General features: G+C 55.7%; 6 protein-coding genes across 6 annotated transcripts; 4 read left to right on the top strand and 2 right to left on the bottom strand.

The window, feature by feature from the left end:
• On the bottom strand, positions 1-1,782 carry L226DRAFT_528103 (uncharacterized protein). The gene is made up of 5 exons (XM_067679266.1): positions 1,407-1,782; positions 1,297-1,336; positions 1,061-1,243; positions 420-1,012; positions 1-354 (listed from the first exon to the last, which is right to left on the bottom strand). The coding sequence occupies exons 1-5, from the start codon at positions 1,589-1,591 to the stop codon at positions 174-176; spliced, it is 1,182 nt and encodes a 393-aa protein (XP_067542444.1). The 5' UTR covers positions 1,592-1,782; the 3' UTR covers positions 1-173.
• A 134-nt stretch (positions 1,783-1,916) lies between these two features.
• L226DRAFT_555928 (cyclin-like protein) lies at positions 1,917-3,777 on the top strand. Its single transcript, XM_067683091.1, has 4 exons — positions 1,917-2,126; positions 2,180-2,373; positions 2,721-2,913; positions 2,979-3,777. The coding sequence occupies exons 1-4, from the start codon at positions 1,941-1,943 to the stop codon at positions 3,468-3,470; spliced, it is 1,065 nt and encodes a 354-aa protein (XP_067542443.1). The 5' UTR covers positions 1,917-1,940; the 3' UTR covers positions 3,471-3,777.
• A 376-nt stretch (positions 3,778-4,153) lies between these two features.
• L226DRAFT_541489 (uncharacterized protein) lies at positions 4,154-8,491 on the top strand (the record flags this gene model as incomplete). Its single annotated transcript, XM_067682060.1, has 4 exons — positions 4,154-4,621; positions 4,675-6,761; positions 6,822-7,579; positions 7,632-8,491. 4 exons carry the CDS (start codon positions 4,154-4,156, stop codon positions 8,489-8,491), a joined length of 4,173 nt encoding a protein of 1,390 aa, XP_067542442.1.
• A 226-nt stretch (positions 8,492-8,717) lies between these two features.
• Positions 8,718-10,666, bottom strand: L226DRAFT_10110 (uncharacterized protein). The gene is made up of 5 exons (XM_067672059.1): positions 10,318-10,666; positions 10,067-10,258; positions 9,844-10,015; positions 9,449-9,789; positions 8,718-9,389 (listed from the first exon to the last, which is right to left on the bottom strand). The coding sequence occupies exons 1-5, from the start codon at positions 10,612-10,614 to the stop codon at positions 8,886-8,888; spliced, it is 1,506 nt and encodes a 501-aa protein (XP_067542441.1). The 5' UTR covers positions 10,615-10,666; the 3' UTR covers positions 8,718-8,885.
• A 2,544-nt stretch (positions 10,667-13,210) lies between these two features.
• L226DRAFT_475286 (uncharacterized protein) lies at positions 13,211-14,283 on the top strand. The gene is made up of 3 exons (XM_067676660.1): positions 13,211-13,624; positions 13,680-14,023; positions 14,080-14,283. Exons 1-3 carry the CDS (start codon positions 13,231-13,233, stop codon positions 14,185-14,187), a joined length of 846 nt encoding a protein of 281 aa, XP_067542440.1. The 5' UTR covers positions 13,211-13,230; the 3' UTR covers positions 14,188-14,283.
• Positions 14,284-14,340: 57 nt separating this feature from the next.
• L226DRAFT_10061 (uncharacterized protein) lies at positions 14,341-17,542 on the top strand. The gene is made up of 15 exons (XM_067672055.1): positions 14,341-14,508; positions 14,557-14,683; positions 14,740-14,991; positions 15,042-15,177; positions 15,228-15,372; positions 15,425-15,673; positions 15,732-15,863; positions 15,916-16,123; positions 16,178-16,285; positions 16,338-16,356; positions 16,405-16,751; positions 16,803-17,012; positions 17,063-17,202; positions 17,259-17,306; positions 17,376-17,542. The coding sequence occupies exons 1-15, from the start codon at positions 14,413-14,415 to the stop codon at positions 17,442-17,444; spliced, it is 2,286 nt and encodes a 761-aa protein (XP_067542439.1). The 5' UTR covers positions 14,341-14,412; the 3' UTR covers positions 17,445-17,542.
• Positions 17,543-17,549: the final 7 nt, after the last annotated feature.

The raw sequence follows: 17,549 nt of genomic DNA, 5'->3' as shown, positions 1-17,549 counted from the left end.
ATCCCACCATGCCATGACATACTCAAGTAATGGTACATGCTCCATGTGCGAGCTAACGCTGTATACACGATCTCAATAAATATGAATACTTTAGTGTCATTATCCCAAGGTAGTGCAAATCATTCATTTCCTCTCCAAGTGCCCTCGAAGTGGTATTCTACAGTAACCCGACACTACAGTGCAAACGACGCTCGAAGAACGTAGCAGAAAGCAGATACTGACAACGTCCAAAGCAATGCGATAGCAGAGAGCGGCGATGCAACCGCGGCTGCGTTCACCGGAAGCAGACCGGCATCTCCAGGGCTCGAAACCGTCTGCGTCGCGACGAGCTCCACCGTGGACAAGAGCGTCTGGCTGTGTATTGCAAAGTAATTCCAGTCAGCTCCAAAGTATGTGCGCATAAAGAGATAGGAGCGTACGTGAGCGTGAACTCGACGGTCTGGCCCGGCGCCGTGAACGTGCTGACGAACGTTTCCTCGAGGGTGACGGTGACGGGTTGTGAGATTATCTCCGTGAGTGTCGAGGTGGCGGTGGGAGCGACGGTCTTGAAAATCGTGATGAAGCCTGAAGACACGGTAGAAGAAGTGTCGGGTGGCGCGCCGCCGGATGGCTCGACAACAATGGTGCCGGGGAGATCGGAGAGGGGGATGGTGATCTCGCCGCCGCTCGCAGTGACCGTGATGATACCTCCGCCGGTGGCCTGGGTCGTTGCTGAGGTGAGGGTGCTATTCGGCAAGAGAGTGGCCGTGGCGGATCCAGTAGCCGTCTCGTTAACCGTGCTCGTGACAGACGCAGAGAAGGAGGAGGCCGCGGCGGTGCTGCTGGAAGGGTTTCCGTGCTCGGCAATGAGGTTGGCCGGTGGCGGACTGGATGGTTGAGGCTGCACCTGAAGGGTATTCACCGGCGAAGTGCAAGTGGTATTTACGACACCGTTGTTCCGAAGCTGCACGGGTATAGGCATGATCGAGAAATAGGACATCCCATTGAGCGTGGACGACTCATATAGCGTTAACTGAGGAGTCATCAGTCATTGAACAATTGCGCAGGAATCAGAACGAACGTTGTAGCTTCCTGTCTGCAAGCAGGTGGGGACTAGCCAATCAATGTGCTTGACAGTGCTCCCTGGCTCCTGGGTGAGCAGTTGCGGCCCGGCTGATACGGTGACATTGCTCGTGGTGGCGGAAGATACCAGGTATACTTCGAGCGAGTTGTACACAAATGTGCCCGAGGTACCCAGAGAGACCTGCAGGATGACATAGGTGGAGGCGAGGCTTGGAAAAAAAGCGAAGCACGTACGTCAATGGCTACAGACGCATTGCTTCCAGCAGCCAATACGCTGAACGTTGATGAACTTTGTCAGCATATCCGTTGTTCACCGGCTTCTCATGAATGGAAGAGTGCCGTACGCATTCGGGGCCGGGGAATCCAGCACTGAGAGTCCATTGCTGACAGAGGTTTGGGCGGCGACGAGGGGGATGTGTGCGGATGCGATGAGACAGATAAAGAACGACAGCAGAAATCGAGGTAGGAGAGAGGATAGAAGACGAGAAAGCCCTGGAGGAAGGGCGCCGTGCAGGTGGACCAGCACCATTCGCATCACTTCACATGTGTGGGCGATGGACTTCCAGCGGCTTAGAAGGAAGGGGGAGAGAAGCTCGAGCGAGCTGAGACCGACGCAGTGTGCGGGTCTATGGCGCGCAGCGCATCCGCTGGTGATATGTTGTTGCTTGCCACGGGCTGCCCGTCGACGACTTGATGGATCGCAACCTATAGCAACCTCGTTGGACACGTAGCGCTGTCCCTGCCTGCTCACTCGCCGTCGTTATGCCCGGTCCGTACCCGGTCCGGCGTTCCCCCCCCCCTGCAGGATCTGAATCTCAGATCGCCACCAGGCACACAATCTGCCACCGCGAGGCCACTCGCTCTTGACGAAAGCCACCATGACTGCTTCCCTTACCCCAGATTCGCAACCTGTAGCCTCATCATCATCTCAAAGACAGCCTCTCTATGAAGCCAGCACGCAGTATCGTTACTGGCGGTTCTCGCCCGAGCAGCTTGCGCATATGCGGTCCACCCTCAACGTAGACGCAGTCTCCGCCATCCGGGATGCGTTCGAGGCCGATTCTGCAAGTGAGGTCCCTGCTGCCACTACGCATATGCTCACGATTTCGCCATCCAGCCAGGATCCTCATCCAATGTCTCGTTCCTCACCGCAGAGGAGGAACACCTACTCGTGAAGCTCTACGTTGGCAAGATTTCCCAACTCTGCGGACACTTCCGCTTCCCTGAGGAGGTGGAGGCTACTGCGGTCACATATTTGAAGAGGTTCTATCTCAAGAACACAGTGATGGACTGGCATCCGAAGAATGTCATGTGAGTACCTATACATGGTCCCCTGTGCTCGATTATCGTGAGGATGTGAAGCCTCTTATACGAAGGTGGTTTCTCACGAATAGCCAGGCATTCCTGTTCAGTGGTCAGCGCGATGACCGCAATGGATGGAACTGGCATATCACCGCAGTTGAGAGATGAGTTGCCTCTCTAGTGAGCTGGCCTGTCATGCCAACAGTTCCTCCCTGCAACTCCAATGCCAGTCTGCGCTGTTAATTAGACATCGTCCTTCCGTTGAAATCGATGAACGCACTGCAGGAAGTCGCATTTAAGCGGCGATAGTCCATTGGCTTGCAGCAAATGCCATTCTAACTTGACAAATTGGACAGGCTGACAGCATTGTTTCTTGCCACGAAGACCACCAACCATCCCATAGCTCTGGAGTCGTACGCATCACACATACCGAAGACGTCTCCCTCGGACGTTTTAGATCTGGAGTTCCTGGTCGCGCAAAGTCTTGGCTTCGACTTTGCCGTGTGGCATCCCCATAAAGCTCTATGGGGTATTTGGCTGGACGTCCAAGTACAGTCTAACTCCGTATACTGTTTACTTCGAGCATCGCTGACCAGAATGCTCGGAACCGGTAGACCTTGCCGGGTATCTCGATCGAAGACCTAAGCAAAGCCTACGAAGCGGCTCATGGTCATGTCCGGGCAGCTCGGCTCACGGATGCGGAGTTTATCTACACTCCGTCCCAAATCGCGCTGGCCTGCTTCTCCCTTGCATCACCAACGCTCGCGTCAGCGTGGGCGCGTGCGAAGTTCCCATCATCAGCTCACCCTCCCGTACTGGACCTCCTTGGGCCGATCAAGGAAATCATCATCCGGGATGGTTCACCACCGGACGTGGAAGCTGTGCGGGAGGTCGACCGAAGGTTGAGATTGTGCAAGAACCCGGAGAAGATTCCAGGGACGAATGTATACATCAAGAAGCAGCAGGAGCAGGAGAGGAAAGCCGAAGAAAAGCGGTTACGGAAGGCGGAAGCGGCGCGGATTGCTATGGAAGAGGGTGACCCGTTTGGGAGCGAGCTGGTGAAGAAGGCCGTGGAGGATCTCGACGACGATGATGACGATGACTGAGTACTGAAGCACTGACGGTTCAATGGACAGGCTTGTGACAGAGAACATATGGCCTGCGCACATATGGGCGATCTCCGCGATTATGTTAGGATCCCGGAGAAGCTGTCAAACGATCTGTTTCGTGTTCCTTCCACACGCCCCGTCGACAGTTGGCAGTCTCTAGAATGAACCTTGTTTTTACGCAAAGTACAAGGTAACGAACAAGATGGAATTTGCGATGGCAGTGTACAAGTACTACGGCATGGCGGGCGCGATCTCTCGGGTTGAGTGTGTGAGACGGCCTCGGAAACGAACCCTTGCGAACATGAATGGATCAGCGTGTTTGTGCTGTTTGTACGGGCACTGCAACCGCCACCGCATGCAACGGGTGTCTGGGAGCTTTCAAGTTGAAATAGAACGGGGCTGACGGGCGTGGCTCAGTGGAGGATGACAGGACACTGTTCGCGTGATGCGTGAGACCGGGGCGACGCGTCTGAGACGCAGATGCGGCCGATTTGCGAGCAGCGCGCGCTCCTCGTCACGGCGTCCTCGAGAGTCTTTCTTCTCTTCCACCTCCGACCCCCTTCCCTCCTCTTCACCACGCCTTGCATTCCGGCAGCCCCCATCCTGGCGGTCTCTGCGCCTCTGCTGCTGCGTTTGCTCTCCTCTCGTCCTGCTGACGACTGGCTAGGCCAACCTGGAACATGACCATCTACCCCGCCGGCCTCTCCACTGACACTCTCGAGCTCAACCCCGCTGCTTCCGGCTCTCCTCCCCCTACCCAGGAAGACCAGTGGAGCGATGCGCATGATACCATTGAGACAGACTATGAGCGGGATGCCATCGAGGAGGTTGATGAGAATGCCGAGGATCTCACCGTCCAAGGACCCAAGGTGACTTCGGACAAAACGTCCACCCACGAGATAGACACGCCTTCCCCCACCCATATCGACCCAACCAATGCGCAAGAACGTGCATCCGACGTGGATGCCACGAGCATACATAGCATGCCCGTCGTGCAGGTCACGGAGCCCACTAGCCCCACACTCCCTGCGACCCCCCGCAGCGTGCATTCTCACCATTCTGCCGCGACGGCCCCCACGAGTACCAGCCTGGCTCCTCCATCGCAATCTGGCCACGAGCGCAGGAGACGCAATCGGAATACGCTCGATGTGAGTAACCTTCCATTCCGGCCCTCCACAGGACAGGATCCTGACTTGAACAGACCCGTACATCCAATCGCTTCTCCGGTTTCCTGTCCAATCTCATTCATCGTCGCGACCATCCGCCAAATCCTCCCCCTGAGCCCAACCCGCCATCTACCTCGTCTGTCAATCAGTCGTCCCGTGCATCGTCGCCCATTCCACCCCGGCCATCTACCCCGCCTCCTCCTCTACCGCCGCCGTCACTAGATGATCTCGGCCTTACTCTCTCTTCGCTCACTGGTCATCTGTCCCCGGCGCATTTCAGTAATCCGCCCACAAGCGGGGCGTTCCTTGCGCCACATTACCTGTTGCTGTGCCATCAGCAAGGGTTGGATGTTCTCCCATTGATATCCCCTCCCGCGCTACAGCCATATGCCCTCGTCCGGAGAGCACCATTCAAGAGCGTTGTGGTGATGGAACACCGCGGCGTACTCGTTGCTATCGCTGGGCGTAGAGATGGCGTGAGGGTATATGCTCTCGAGGAGATACGGAGGATGGTCGAGTGGCGGATGGACGTCGAGATTCGGCGGGAGCGAGAACGTGCTCGTCGAGAGGAGACGAAGCAACGGCCACTTACCGCCATAGCTCTCGTCCATCATGAGGAGCTGGAGAAGAGGGGCTCGATCGACAAGCAGCCCGCGATTGTGCATACAGTTGCAAACGACAAGAAACCTGCGCAGCCTCGGAGAGGGTCTGTATCGGTGGGCCAGCCTCGTCCTCCACTTGTCCGTACTCCCAAACCCAGAACGCCATCGGTGCGCACGGCACCTCCCGAACCGTCGGGTCCTCCGCCGGCTTATTCGAACTCTCCACCTCAAGAACGTGAGCGTGAGCGGGAACAGGTTACCCCTACCCGTCCGCGCGCAAGGTCAAGAGCTACGTCTGTCAGTGAGGTCCTCGCAGGGACCATCTCCCGACGCCACGCCACGACCAACGTCAGCGGTGAGACTCAGCCGCAGGAGGATACGAAGGGTGACTGGGCATCTAGCGACGACGAGGCTATCAACGTTGTCGCGGCTCCCAGCGGTAGTCAAATGCTGGATGAACGGACGAGCGCTATAGCTGCCGCTTCCGCAGCGGCTTCGACTTCTGGCACCAACCGTATCGAGATGGGGCGGTCGCAAACAGCACCGTCTCTTAGCGCAAGACCAAATCGTCGAAGCCGACCTGCAAATTTGGATTTGTCCCTTTCCAGGTCAAACACAACGAACGCGGTACCGGTTCCACCGCCATCTCCTACTCCTACCCTCCTGACCCTTCGTCAGGCGCTTGGTATGAATGGTACTGCGAGGGACGAGGACGGCGCGATGTCTCCGGAGATGGACGGCGATGCGGATGGTGAAGAGGAAGAAGACGGGGAGCCTAACCCTTCTTCGCCCACGACACCCACCCGTGAACGTATCTCTCTCGCCGAAGCCTTGTTCGAGAGCAGGCTGCCTGAACTTCCACCAGTCGGCACCCGGCGCGATCAGGAGCCCATTATTATCAACCCACAGAACCCTGCTGACGACGTTCCTGCAAGCCCGCGGACTTCCGAGTCTCATTCCACGTTCACGAGGGCCAGTACAGGTGATCAGTCCAGGCGACGGCGGAGATGGTCTGTTCTAGGCGGCGTGTTCAACTCGCCCGGGCAGTCCATTGCGTCGCTTTCTGAGATCACCCAGGCTCCGCCACCTGCGGCCTCAAACCCCCCTGAGATGCGCGAACGGCGGTCTACTGTCCTCACGCGGTCGCACTCCGGTCGAGTCTCGGCTTCTGCATCCAATGCGACTGTCACACCGGCAAGGACGCAGCGGCGGCCGTCGACGTCTCCTGGGCCGAGCACAGCTCCTGCCACTCAAGCTTCCATGGACGTCCCTCCGCCACCTCTGCCTCAGCCGCCTTCCGCGTCTTCTACGCACTCGCGTTTCCTCCCGCGTCTCATTCATAACGCTCTGCGGCGCTCGGACGATGTTCCACCGCTCCCTCGGACGGCCGGCGCAGGAACAGAAAGGGTGACAAACATGCCTCCGCCGCCGCACGCGCCGGCGCCTAAGTTGGAGTACGTGAAGCTTCCAGGAACGAAGGGTGCAGTAGCAGTGAAGGCCGTGGAAACAGCAAAGAAGAGGTGAGCTTCCATCTGCATGATGCCTACTCAATCTACCGATGCTGACGCAACTGTTCACAGCTTCCTTGCAATCCTGTGTGGGGAGAACGGAGAGAAGGTCGAGCTGTTCGCTGGGACGTATCGAACGGCGCTCGGGTTGTCTCGCACGTTCATCCTCCCAGATTCGCCGCGTTCCTTGGAGCTCCAGTTGCAAGGCGACGACCTCGTGGAAGTCTTTCTGGTCTTTTCGCAGAACGTGTTTGGATTGGAGCCCGCAACTGTTCGAGTCCGGGAGGTAAGGATTGGACGTGCGGAGCGGAGGGCGGCTCGTAGACGCGCCAGGGAGAATCAGTCCGGGCAGTCGCCCGATGGCGACACGGACACTGGTGCTACTAATGCCGAGGAGGAAGTTTCGGTGAACGTGACTATCGGGGTCGCTGCCACACCGCCTGCCATGGACGAGCCGCAACCGGCGATGTCGTCTGGGATGGCCTCGCCACCCTCGGAATCGACGACTCAGTTGTCGGATACCGGCACTGCTATCGCCAACTCTACGGACGAGCTGGTCACCCTCGCTGCGGCGCAGATGAGCCCGTATACGACCTTCCAGCAGCTCTCATTCTCTCCGAACTTCCCGCTTGCTACGGTCGCGGACGAGTACATCATTCCCCCGACGTATCGCTCGTTCCTGGAATACAGGAATCAGTACGAACCAGAGGTGGAAGGTACTCCTATTGTGGATCTGTCGCAGATTCAATTCTCTCCTCCTGGTCTGCCTGTTCCCACACCGGCCCCTCCCTCGAGGTGGTTCTACCGCGATCCCAAGGGTATCGTTCATGGCAAGTGGCCCCCTGATCTTCGTAATCGTTCTCCCACTTACCCGCTTACTAGGTCCTTGGAAAGCTGCTTTAATGCAAGCCTGGTATCGCGATGGTCTGTTGCCTCCGGATCTCCCGGTCAGAAGGGAAGAGGATCCCGATTACGTCCTCTTGAAGGACTTGCGCCTCCAATGCGTGGATCCGACACATCCGTTCCGTTCATCGCCCCCAACCGCTGCTCTCGCGCCTATGCCTATCCCCGACTCCTCTAAGCCACTCCTTCCCCCACAGTCTCTACTCGCCCAGCCCAGACACTTCGGCCCTCCCGCTTTATTCTACAGCTCTCGTGGCGGACACAGCACGACCATCGTCGATTCTCGTGGAAGGTCCGTTCTCAAGGGGCGCTTCATGTGGAGCGCTGACGACGTTCTGGACGAGTCGCGCCCATCGAGTTGTCTTGGAGATGTCAAGCGTCTCGAGGCGTTCGACGTCAAGGACCGCGCCATCCTCGTCGCTATGCGTCAGGGCGGTTTGGAAGCCGTGGACTTCGGCGATGCGCTCTTGAAACCTGCAGATCACTCTCGTACGATTCTTCCTCACTTCCATCCTGCGCTGTCAAGTACGAACCGCCGAGGGCCCTTTGTCTGGAAGATCGGCCACCCTCTCGATCCGTCGAAGGCGCCTCAAGGTCCCATGGGCCCTCTGCCGCTGCCAGCTATACGACCTGGAGGAGCTGCTCCCCGTAAGAAGCAGAGCACCGGCGCGTCCAAGTCGCCAGGGCGTTCTGAGTTCATGCTGTCCGGCGACGGTGACGGTGAGCACGGCGAGGAGGTGATTTTCCTGGGACGGAAGGACGACGAGATGTATATCTGCGAGAAGTCCCACACGACGTTCAGGATACTGAAGTTGTCCCCGACGCCGACGGTGTCATAGCGCCAGCGACTCGGTCATCCAGCACGAGCACGGTCACGATCCTGGTCACGATCTGTCATTATTCTGCCCATCGTGGACGATGGACTTTGTCCCATATACCTGCTGTATTTTGTAGCGACCGCTCGAGGCTGATCGTGGTTTGGGACGTCAACGTTGCAACATTCCTGGTCCGCAAAGACATCACGCCTCGCCATAAGTACCATCAGCTATCGCATACTATATATATATCCATCCGCACTACACTTACTACTATTATTTAGCATGTCTTGTGGTAGCTTAGCAGGTCTCCTCAGCTATTCAGTATGAATATAAGCAACTGGACGTCGGATATGGGGACATATGCCTCTCGCCCATGGATATCATGTAGGTGGTGGACACATCCGGCATCAAGTGACTACGTTCGCCCGGCAGACCTTGATTCCTTCTCGTCCCGTACCCATAGATCGACGTTCTCTCGTTCAACAGTAATGCCATGCTCAGCCTGTAGATGACGGCGCAAGTCGTACGCGCGGCTGAACACGTAGTGGCAACTGGGACCCCGCTTGCTGCTGGAAGGCATCGAGCCCTCCTCTCCGGACAGGAAGGGCGGAAGGTGAGGGAAAGGACACTGCAGTTTGACGGCCTGTTTGACGGCTTCTCTCGCCTGGATCGCATATGCTTTGCCAGTGAGGAAGTCGATGTCGACGCCGTCGTCCACGTCGTGGTCTGTGTCCGCGGTATCGCCCTCATTGCCAGAGTCATGATCGTCGGGCACAAGTTCGACAGGTGCGTGCAGCTTGGCGAGATGGCGCTGGAGAAGGTGTTTATAGCCGAAGGCACGCTTGCAATGTTCGTGCGGGCAGATGAAGTCCCGCCGACCGAGGTGTGCAATGTTGTGATGGGTATTCAGGGCTTTCTTCTGTTGCCGTGCCTGCGTCAGGAGTGCTCGGGAAACAAATATAGCGCGGAGAAGGTTACCGATTTGAAGTCCTTCCCACATCTGTCGACTTCGCAGACCCAATCTCGTCCAACCTCTCCTCCACGACGGCGTTTCCGGGGCCGTTCGTCCTCGTTTTCGGAGCCAGAGCCAAGGATGGCATCATCCATGTCAGCCTCTTGGTCACGCTGTGCATGGATCTTCAAGTGTGCACGGAGACCCTTCTGCTGAGTGAACGTCTTCCCATTGCACGAAGAATAAGGACACGTCGGGGGGTGCGCGGTACGCGTGTGATGCTGCAAAGCAGACCAGGTAGGATAGTATGTAGCCTCTACGCCTTCTGGGGGTACACACGACTCATGGACACAGGTATAACGCTTGTCTATGAGGGAGCATGAATGGCAAGAGCTGGTTTTGGGAGCATGTGTGCACTCACCATCATGGGTCTTAGCATGTGCAGTGAGCTTTTGGTTTGTGGTGAAGGATTTGGTGCAACCCAGGTGGACGCATCGGTAAGGCTTGGTTCCGGGGGGCGAGTGTACGGTGCAAATGTGTTCTCGAAGTTGATGATGTTTTGCGAATGCTGCGTCACAGTTGGATTCGGAACACTATGACCTGCTTAATGCACTGGAGCGGACGACGATGCAACGCGAACGAACCTTGAAAAGCTTCTCTCCTCGATGCAACTCCGTGTGTACACGAAGGTGTTGTGAGGTCCAAAATCGCTTTCCGCATCCCAGCTGTTCACAGAGATATGGTTTGGCAGAGTTTGGGAGATGGGTACGCGCATGGGCTTGCAGATGGTTCTCCCGCAGATATGTTTTATTGCATATTGTACATACGTATGGACGCTGTACAGGGCATGTTGTGGTGAACAGTACGAAAGCTGACAAGGTGCAACCTGACGTACGTCTCCCGTATGAGATCGCTCATGCTCCGCAAGCCTGGACGGCTTCGCATATGCTTTGGAGCATCCCTCGTAGGTACACGCGTACCTCTTCTTGACATGGATGTCGCTGCGACTGGCTTCACCTATAGGGTTATGGGAGGCTTGACCTGCGTCATATTCGGACTCGGTACATGCAGGATCGTTCTCGCAGCTTGGCGATGGTGAGGAAAGATGGATGACCAAAGAGTCGCGGTGTTTGCGCTTTCGCAGGATAACAACAGATGAAGACAAAGGAGACGAATCAACAACCGCAGCCATGCTATCCCGGGCGGAGAAGGTCGTGAGGGGGGGAAGTACTGGTAGTAGCTGGTGCCAGGAGGTGTGCAAAAAATTGGTTTACGCGCACGCGTTCATCATGGGCGTCTACGCGCCCACGTGAACATTGAACAAACGAGTCAGGCTCCTACACAGACTCCAAACCAGTCCGCCTTGCGTCTTCGTTCAATTAATCCTAGCAGAGCATATGAACGAACGAGGAGAAGTGGGGATAGTACCTTCAGCCACATGTACTTGAGATACCGCCAATGTCCGATTGATGGCCGCAGTGTCAATATGAAACGCCGACTCGATTTTTGAAAGTCCTAAACCTTGTTTGTTGAAGAAGACGCAAGGCAGACTGGCAAACTATGCAGTGGGAAAGCTTGGTCAGCACTCAGCGCCTCGCCGGAACGCGACTGACCGCGTCGCGTTCTCGTGTACGGAAACGCGTCCATGCGCGAAGATGTCAACTGCGTGCTCGCGGCTCTCGATGAACATTCTATTGGCGTGTTTGAGTCGCTTTGCCCTCAAATTCTAACTACAGACCGCAGGAAAACCGCAGCCTTCCACCTCACGTACAGATTTGTCGCCACGTACATTGAGTGGGATCATGATAGAGTCCGATGTCAACACGAGTGTCATGAGGTACGAGAGCGCGCGTCTTCCCGGCTTCGTTGAGGTTTGCGGCCCTCTAGTTGGGCGCGGCACACGCAGATCTGCCATAGACACATTTGTTTGCTGAAGACCTCGAGCGTCAGGATGCGTATTTCATCGTCAGAGAGCGTGCAGGGATTGCGAGGCAGCATGCGAGAGACGCGACAGTCTGATCAGGTGCTGGGACTTCGAAGTAGCACACTGCTGCAAAGGGCAGCAAGGGGAGGCGCTCAATGCTGACAAATCTTTCCCATAGCATAGTTTGCCAGCCTGCCTTGCGTCTTCTTCAACAAACAAGGTTCAGGAGTTTAAACGTTGAGTCGGAGCGGTAATGTCTGTTGGTGCCATCAATCGGAGGACAATCGGTCTTTGAATACACGTGGGTACTTCTTCGCCCCCCCCCCCACCACTGCAAGGATTTACTTGAACGAAGACGCAAGGCAGGGTGGTTAGGAGCCTGGCTCCTACAAAGCTCTACACAAACCTCGCACAGTACTCTAGTTGTCGCCCCCCGCCCCCGATCGTGCTTATACTCAAACTCAGAGAGCGGCACAAGTTGTACGAATAAAAGACATTGACCACATAACATATCAACGACTGAAATACAGGCTGATAGCCTGAGTACTACTGTATATTAGACTCGAATGGCGGTCGAGACTCGAGAGACATACCACTACTACTAGTAACTACCCAATCAAGACTTTTGGTGCACGTTAGCTTCCTCTCCAAAGGCAATTACTAGTCCCGAGGGCCACGTAGAGGCCTGCACCAGGTACGACCATGCTCGCGCGCACAGACGACCCTACCCCGGGTACACACCGCCAATCCCGCCCTGACATAGCATCAACCACATCCGCCGGCGAAGCGGAACTCCGCAACGGTGTTTCAGCATAACGGGCGACGACTTCGAGGCGGGGATAGCCCCGGCACGACACTACAGACCGGCGTCGTGTCCGGTTCCCTTGCCTGGCGAGCAGCGAGCCCAATGTCACGAGCGAAGCACCGGCGTGGTGGCCAATATCCGCCACCGAGCCTCGCAACGCGCACTGAGTACGACTGACCGCATAGCACGCAAGGGAGGTTTGGAAAGGGGGATGAGGTGCACACCTGAGGCTTTGAGGGTTGACAAGCCTGAGCCGAGGGTTGCTTGAGCTCCTGACGAGACCTTGGGGTTCGCGCAGGGTCCGAGCTTGACTTCCGCCTTCAGTCCTGGTCTGGGATCCTAGTCGTGCTTGAGGCCGGGGTCGTCGAGGTCGCCGGAGAAGGGCAGGTCGGAGAAGACAAGTAGAAAAGATGGCGGTATGGGGAAAAGGAAGGGGGGGGGGGGGTATATATATGCGAGAACGAGACCTCTTATAGCTTCAGCGAGGCTGACCGGCCGGATTGGGTTGCGCCGTACTCGGTTCGGGTCAGCCACTTGTGCTTCCTCTTTGGCGAGCATTGGATACGTTGTGAGCGTTGTTCGCTTACCGTACAGTTCTGTCGATCAGTACCCTCGGACCTCGACGTCTCGGATGAGTAGGCCGGGCCCGACAGAAGTCAAGCAGCATTGGGGCAGCTCACCCACAGTATGGAGGAAGCAAATGGCTACTGCACTCGGTCAATAGGTGCTACATGCCATGAAGCTTTCAAGACTCACCAGGCTGCATTCTCAAGTTCGAACGAGTGTGTCTCGAGGGTGCACACTGCGGCAGGAAACATTGACACCCGTTCCGACTCGTCTCGCGTACGAGCTGGTCAAGCGGTAGAGCTTACTAGTACCTCAAGTTACAGAACGCATACTGGACACGAGAGTCGCAAGATTGCACGTTCGGGAGTATATGTAGTAGTCCAAGTTGGAGTCCAAGGCTGGCAATGGCTTGGCAGAAAGGACACCCGGCCCGGTAAGCGCTCAAGCGTAGCAAGGCCAGTGGGTTACTGTGGCGCCGTTCGACTCTTTTGCAGTGCGTCTTGAGTCCAACCATGGAGGCCGAAGACAGACTCGTTCGCGTCATTCCTGTTCATTATACAAATGCTCTCGAACCCAACATCCACTTGCACCAATATCCTCTTCTCACGCGACCGCTGGAAGTTCCCCCTTCTGCTGCTGCAAGTGGCAAGCGTATCCGTGCACGGTTGAAGCCCAAGGTGAAACGGCTGGAAGTTCACGTCCCCGTCGACACGCGTCCGGAGGTTTGGAATGGCGAGAGGTCAAGGGACCTTGGCTCAGCCAGAGTAGAAGACGACAAAGAGAAGAATCAGGAGGAGCCGAAAGTTAAGCAGAGGGAGGGCGAGGAACCGAGGCTGTCGGAGGTCCGGCTGCGCAGCGAGCAGGTACCACAAATCGGGGTGTATGTTCTTGGTATCCTCAGAGAGGGTGAGTGCCGCAGTAGGTGAGATATGGAGGTATCACTAAGAGATGGTTTACTTAGGCCGGCTACACCTCATGCCAATAAGCGAAACGCACCAGTTCCGTCCGACACTGACTTACATGGACATGCACCTACGGAAAACGCGGCGGACGCGCGGAGATGATTCCGATGAAGACGATGGACCTCCCCCTGATCCTGACGAACCTGCTCCCATTCCCGCTCCCAAGAAGGAGAAGAAGCCTGCAGGAGAGGCCAAAGAGGTGCAAGTTGCCGTGCGCAAGACAGCTGAGAGCCAGGGATTGCAGTTCCAGGGTGGCATGACACAGATCCGGCGTGACATGCTGACACTCATGCACCAAGAGGAGGATGAGCAATGGGACGAGTATGAATATTTTGAAGGAGAGGTGAGCAACATCCCGTCGTCCCGTAATGCTCTGTATTTGCTGAGCTCGATCCATAGGCTGCGGAGGCCAACGAAGCGTTTGAATCTGTTTTCTCTACTTCGTTCGAGGAGCTGGAATGTAAATCCGACATTACGAGTCTCCTGAAGAATGTACCGGGCTTGTGACTGGAGACGTACGCTGGGCCGTTTTCGGAAGGAGCCCTTAATCGGTTCCGTGGAAGTGCAGCTACTTAAATGCAGTCGGTCTCTCGTCTTTACTGTCTGACATTCCTCGTTGCTTCATCCCTTCTTGTGCTTGCACTGATGTCTCAATACTCCAGCCAGACGGAATCCGAACCCGAGTCGTTGGGTGGGGATGTCGCCGACTTCCAGGAGGCAGATGTTAGCCGCATGGGCCGAGTGCCGTTACACGACCACACTGGGATAGTCGAGATCACTAACGCGTTGGCGATGTTGAAATCCATGGATCTATGCGCTGTTTCAGAAGTAAGTGCCGTTTCTCTAGCGCATACAGTCCACATAACGTCTATGTAGGACGACAGTCTGCATGAGACGATCCGAGAAATCTCCAGCACCATTTTCCTGTACCTCGACAGACTCATCGACCCGTCTAACAATGACATCTTCTGGCAAGAAAATAGGCACACGCTCCTCGTACTCCGTAAGAACGTGTCATGGATACATTGACGATCGCTAATTAGACCATACGTCTTCCAGTCGATGCTGACTTCCTATCGTTACTATTCAAGTTTCGAGCCCTCTTCCGTTCCATCGCGGCCTCTAGGACGATTGAGACCAGCACGTCCGTCATCATATGCTGGGCGGATATCGTACTAGCGAAGCTTGGCCAAGCGATTGTTGTCGTCGCTGGCGCATGCTTCCACATCTCTTCCTCCGACCACATGTGCCCACAATCTCTTCGCACCCAGAGAGAAGACGACACACTACGCGCAGCAGTGCAGCTGCCCGGTAAGTGCCTTTGTACACTATTTACGCACATGACTTACTTGGGATGACAGAGAAGTGGGTGGACATGATGCACGTCATCACTTCCGACTACGTTTCTCCCGCCGCCTATCGTCTTGGCCTGTGTCTTGTCTTCGGTATCAATGTCTTGGTACCCCAGTTATCAGATGAGGAAATCGCAGTTGACCGGTGAGTTGTATTAGGCCCCAACTGAATACTTCTAACATCCGCAACTTTAGTGCGGAACGCCATACATTGCTTCACGCACTGCAGGTCAGGTTGAAACGCACTGTGGCCAAGAAAAATCAGGGTGCACCGAGCACCCTCTCTGACGCGGGGGAGCAGGAACGGATCGCCCTTGCCATGTTCGTGTCCTTGTATGCGGTAAGTATCCGCTTCTCTAAGCACGCGCACTTCACTCAAGTGCATTGAACAGATCGCGGAAAGTGATGGTCACCTTGGCATCGAATCTCCCGGTCGACCTCAAACTCAGACTGTGCTGCTGGAAATGATACAGGCCGTCCTTAGACCCGAACTCTCGCTTTCTCCGCTGTCTATCATCACACCCCCGGAGGATGCGGATCTAGCGATCATCGTATTGGTCAGGTGGGGCGTAACCCTGCCATGGGCATGGAGAACTTGGAAAGACGCTCGTCTCTACAATTCTGAAGTCACGGAGCACCTTGTGAGTACTCGGACGGAAGCGCATACACGATCTGGTTGACTTATCATACCATACCTAGACTGCGACGTGGCTGCACAAGCTGGACAATCACTCAGACGAGGCATACCTAGCGCCCGCTATAGAGTACTGGGACCAAGATCATGTTGTGACACTGGAAGCTGATCCACGTGCGGCATTGTCCATGATGATTGTATGTAGACGCACCTCGTAACATGTCTCACTGACCCAACGAGTCTTTCCAGCGTCTGTTGTTCTGTACCCTCTGCGCGGTGAAGGATGTGTCCCCAAGCCAGCTGGACAGCTCGGCCCTCAACATATTACTGAAAATATGCTGGAGCACGAAGTACCTCATGCTACTCGTTGAGGTTGACAATGCATCCTCGACTGCATTGCTCGGCATCATTTGCAACCTGTTTGTCTTGCTACCGGAGGGGACATTGGAACTTAGGAGTACGTGCTGATGTGCTTCACTCGTCGTTACAGATACTCACTCACGCCTCACAGTCAGGGACTCGCTCATCGAGATAATGTCGATGTCGAGGACCGGTTTAAAAGGAGTAATAACCGTCGTCTCAGATGCCAAATCCGAGTTTATGATGAATGTTGACCGTAGTGAGTCGGGATTGCCTCTCTGATCCCACGATTGCTGATTCAGCATTGCTAGGACTGAACCATATCAGCCGGTACGTGTAGTCTATATGTGCCTGCGAGCATGCCCTGATGTGTCGCAGTATTCTGTGCTCGGAAGGAGAAACCCATGGAACCATGACTTTCGCAGAGATCCGAGACGCCAAACAATTGCTTCAACTGCTGACCCTAATGTGGACAAGCGGAACGTCGCCTCATTCTATCCCTCAGTCTTCCCAACGTTTCCTTTCGGCCCTAGCAGTATCCTTGGGAAATGTGGAAATCGATTCCCTGGCATGGAGAGTACTGGGTGACGCTTTCGTCGGCATCATAACTATACTTGAGCAACGCCGGGCCGACCCAATATTTGCAGCGATAGACCGCTGCTGGGATGAGGAATACGTGTGGAGGCTGGCCCAGGAAGCCGATCCAGGCGAGCTACCCCTTGCCTGTGAGTTGCCCTGTGCCTCGCCGCGCATACAGAGTCGTTGACAGATAACAGCGTCATTCGCGCACTACGTTGCAGCGATGGCGCATCGCCGTCATTGTGATGAACTGCTGTGTGCGGAAGCCTGGGAGTATCTCCGAGACGTGTTGCTGCTCATCCTGACAAGCGACCATGAAGGTCCGGATGAGCCGCTGGCTCTGCTCATCGCGCCTTCAATTTGCAGGGCTCTAATTGCCCTGCTTGAGAATGCGCAAGGAGCCGGCTGTATGTCTTTCTTCCATATATATGATGGGCATCGCTAACGGCCATCTTAGTACAATATTATACCTCTTCGCCATGGACGTTCTGCATGGTCAATTACCTGAAGAACCTCCTGGATTGCGAGCGCGATGAGGCGTATGTCCAGATCCTTCATGAACGTATTAGCGAACAAGCCAAGCTCTTGTGCAGAGCGGTGCGTATTCTCATCCGGCGCAATTGTCACAAGTGTGATGTACATCTTGTCCGCAGCTTGCAAATCACTCGCCAAACCTTTCCACCAGTAGCGGATTGCGCGAGGTTCGTTGATTTACCATCTGAAGTAAAGTAGCGCATCAATTGTCTGACCGTACCGGTGCTCCTACCCAGCCTCCGCCGTCCAGAACGGTGTTCTGTTGGCTTCGTTCGCTCCCCTATGTTATAATCGCTACCGCTTGACGTCATTCTCTTTCCGGACACGCTTGCATGATTGAAGCTAAAGTTCGAAGTGGGGCTTCCGTTCCGTAACTGCGCGTCCACAGCCGCGCCATATTTGGTATGTGC

This window comes from Lentinus tigrinus, assembly GCF_003813185.1.
Source record: "Lentinus tigrinus ALCF2SS1-7 unplaced genomic scaffold L226scaffold_1, whole genome shotgun sequence".
NCBI classification, from domain to species: domain Eukaryota; kingdom Fungi; phylum Basidiomycota; class Agaricomycetes; order Polyporales; family Polyporaceae; genus Lentinus; species Lentinus tigrinus.
The sequence above is the reverse complement of the archived record's forward strand: the minus strand, read 5'-3'. Positions and strand labels throughout refer to the sequence as shown.

What these genes read in the sequence shown, in the direction of transcription:
- L226DRAFT_528103 (XM_067679266.1), bottom strand. Translation starts at nt 1,591, where the DNA reads ATGGTGCTGGTCCACCTGCACGGCGCCCTTCCTCCAGGGCTTTCTCGT. An exon ending in GATTCCCCGGCCCCGAATGC is followed by an intron (nt 1,337 to 1,406) that starts GTACGGCACTCT and finishes ATCAACGTTCAG; the next exon opens with CGTATTGGCTGCTGGAAGCA. An exon ending in TGCAGACAGGAAGCTACAAC is followed by an intron (nt 1,013 to 1,060) that starts GTTCGTTCTGAT and finishes ATGACTCCTCAG; the next exon opens with TTAACGCTATATGAGTCGTC.
- L226DRAFT_555928 (XM_067683091.1), top strand. Translation starts at nt 1,941, where the DNA reads ATGACTGCTTCCCTTACCCCAGATTCGCAACCTGTAGCCTCATCATCA. An exon ending in ATGCGTTCGAGGCCGATTCT is followed by an intron (nt 2,127 to 2,179) that starts GCAAGTGAGGTC and finishes TTCGCCATCCAG; the next exon opens with CCAGGATCCTCATCCAATGT. An exon ending in TGGCATCCGAAGAATGTCAT is followed by an intron (nt 2,374 to 2,720) that starts GTGAGTACCTAT and finishes CAAATTGGACAG; the next exon opens with GCTGACAGCATTGTTTCTTG.
- L226DRAFT_10110 (XM_067672059.1), bottom strand. Translation starts at nt 10,614, where the DNA reads ATGGCTGCGGTTGTTGATTCGTCTCCTTTGTCTTCATCTGTTGTTATC. An exon ending in ACATGCTAAGACCCATGATG is followed by an intron (nt 9,790 to 9,843) that starts GTGAGTGCACAC and finishes GCTCCCTCATAG; the next exon opens with ACAAGCGTTATACCTGTGTC. An exon ending in GTGGGAAGGACTTCAAATCG is followed by an intron (nt 9,390 to 9,448) that starts GTAACCTTCTCC and finishes GCACGGCAACAG; the next exon opens with AAGAAAGCCCTGAATACCCA.
- L226DRAFT_475286 (XM_067676660.1), top strand. Translation starts at nt 13,231, where the DNA reads ATGGAGGCCGAAGACAGACTCGTTCGCGTCATTCCTGTTCATTATACA. An exon ending in TCTTGGTATCCTCAGAGAGG is followed by an intron (nt 13,625 to 13,679) that starts GTGAGTGCCGCA and finishes TGGTTTACTTAG; the next exon opens with GCCGGCTACACCTCATGCCA. An exon ending in ATGAATATTTTGAAGGAGAG is followed by an intron (nt 14,024 to 14,079) that starts GTGAGCAACATC and finishes CTCGATCCATAG; the next exon opens with GCTGCGGAGGCCAACGAAGC.
- L226DRAFT_10061 (XM_067672055.1), top strand. Translation starts at nt 14,413, where the DNA reads ATGGGCCGAGTGCCGTTACACGACCACACTGGGATAGTCGAGATCACT. An exon ending in GCACACGCTCCTCGTACTCC is followed by an intron (nt 14,684 to 14,739) that starts GTAAGAACGTGT and finishes TACGTCTTCCAG; the next exon opens with TCGATGCTGACTTCCTATCG. An exon ending in CGCAGCAGTGCAGCTGCCCG is followed by an intron (nt 14,992 to 15,041) that starts GTAAGTGCCTTT and finishes TTGGGATGACAG; the next exon opens with AGAAGTGGGTGGACATGATG.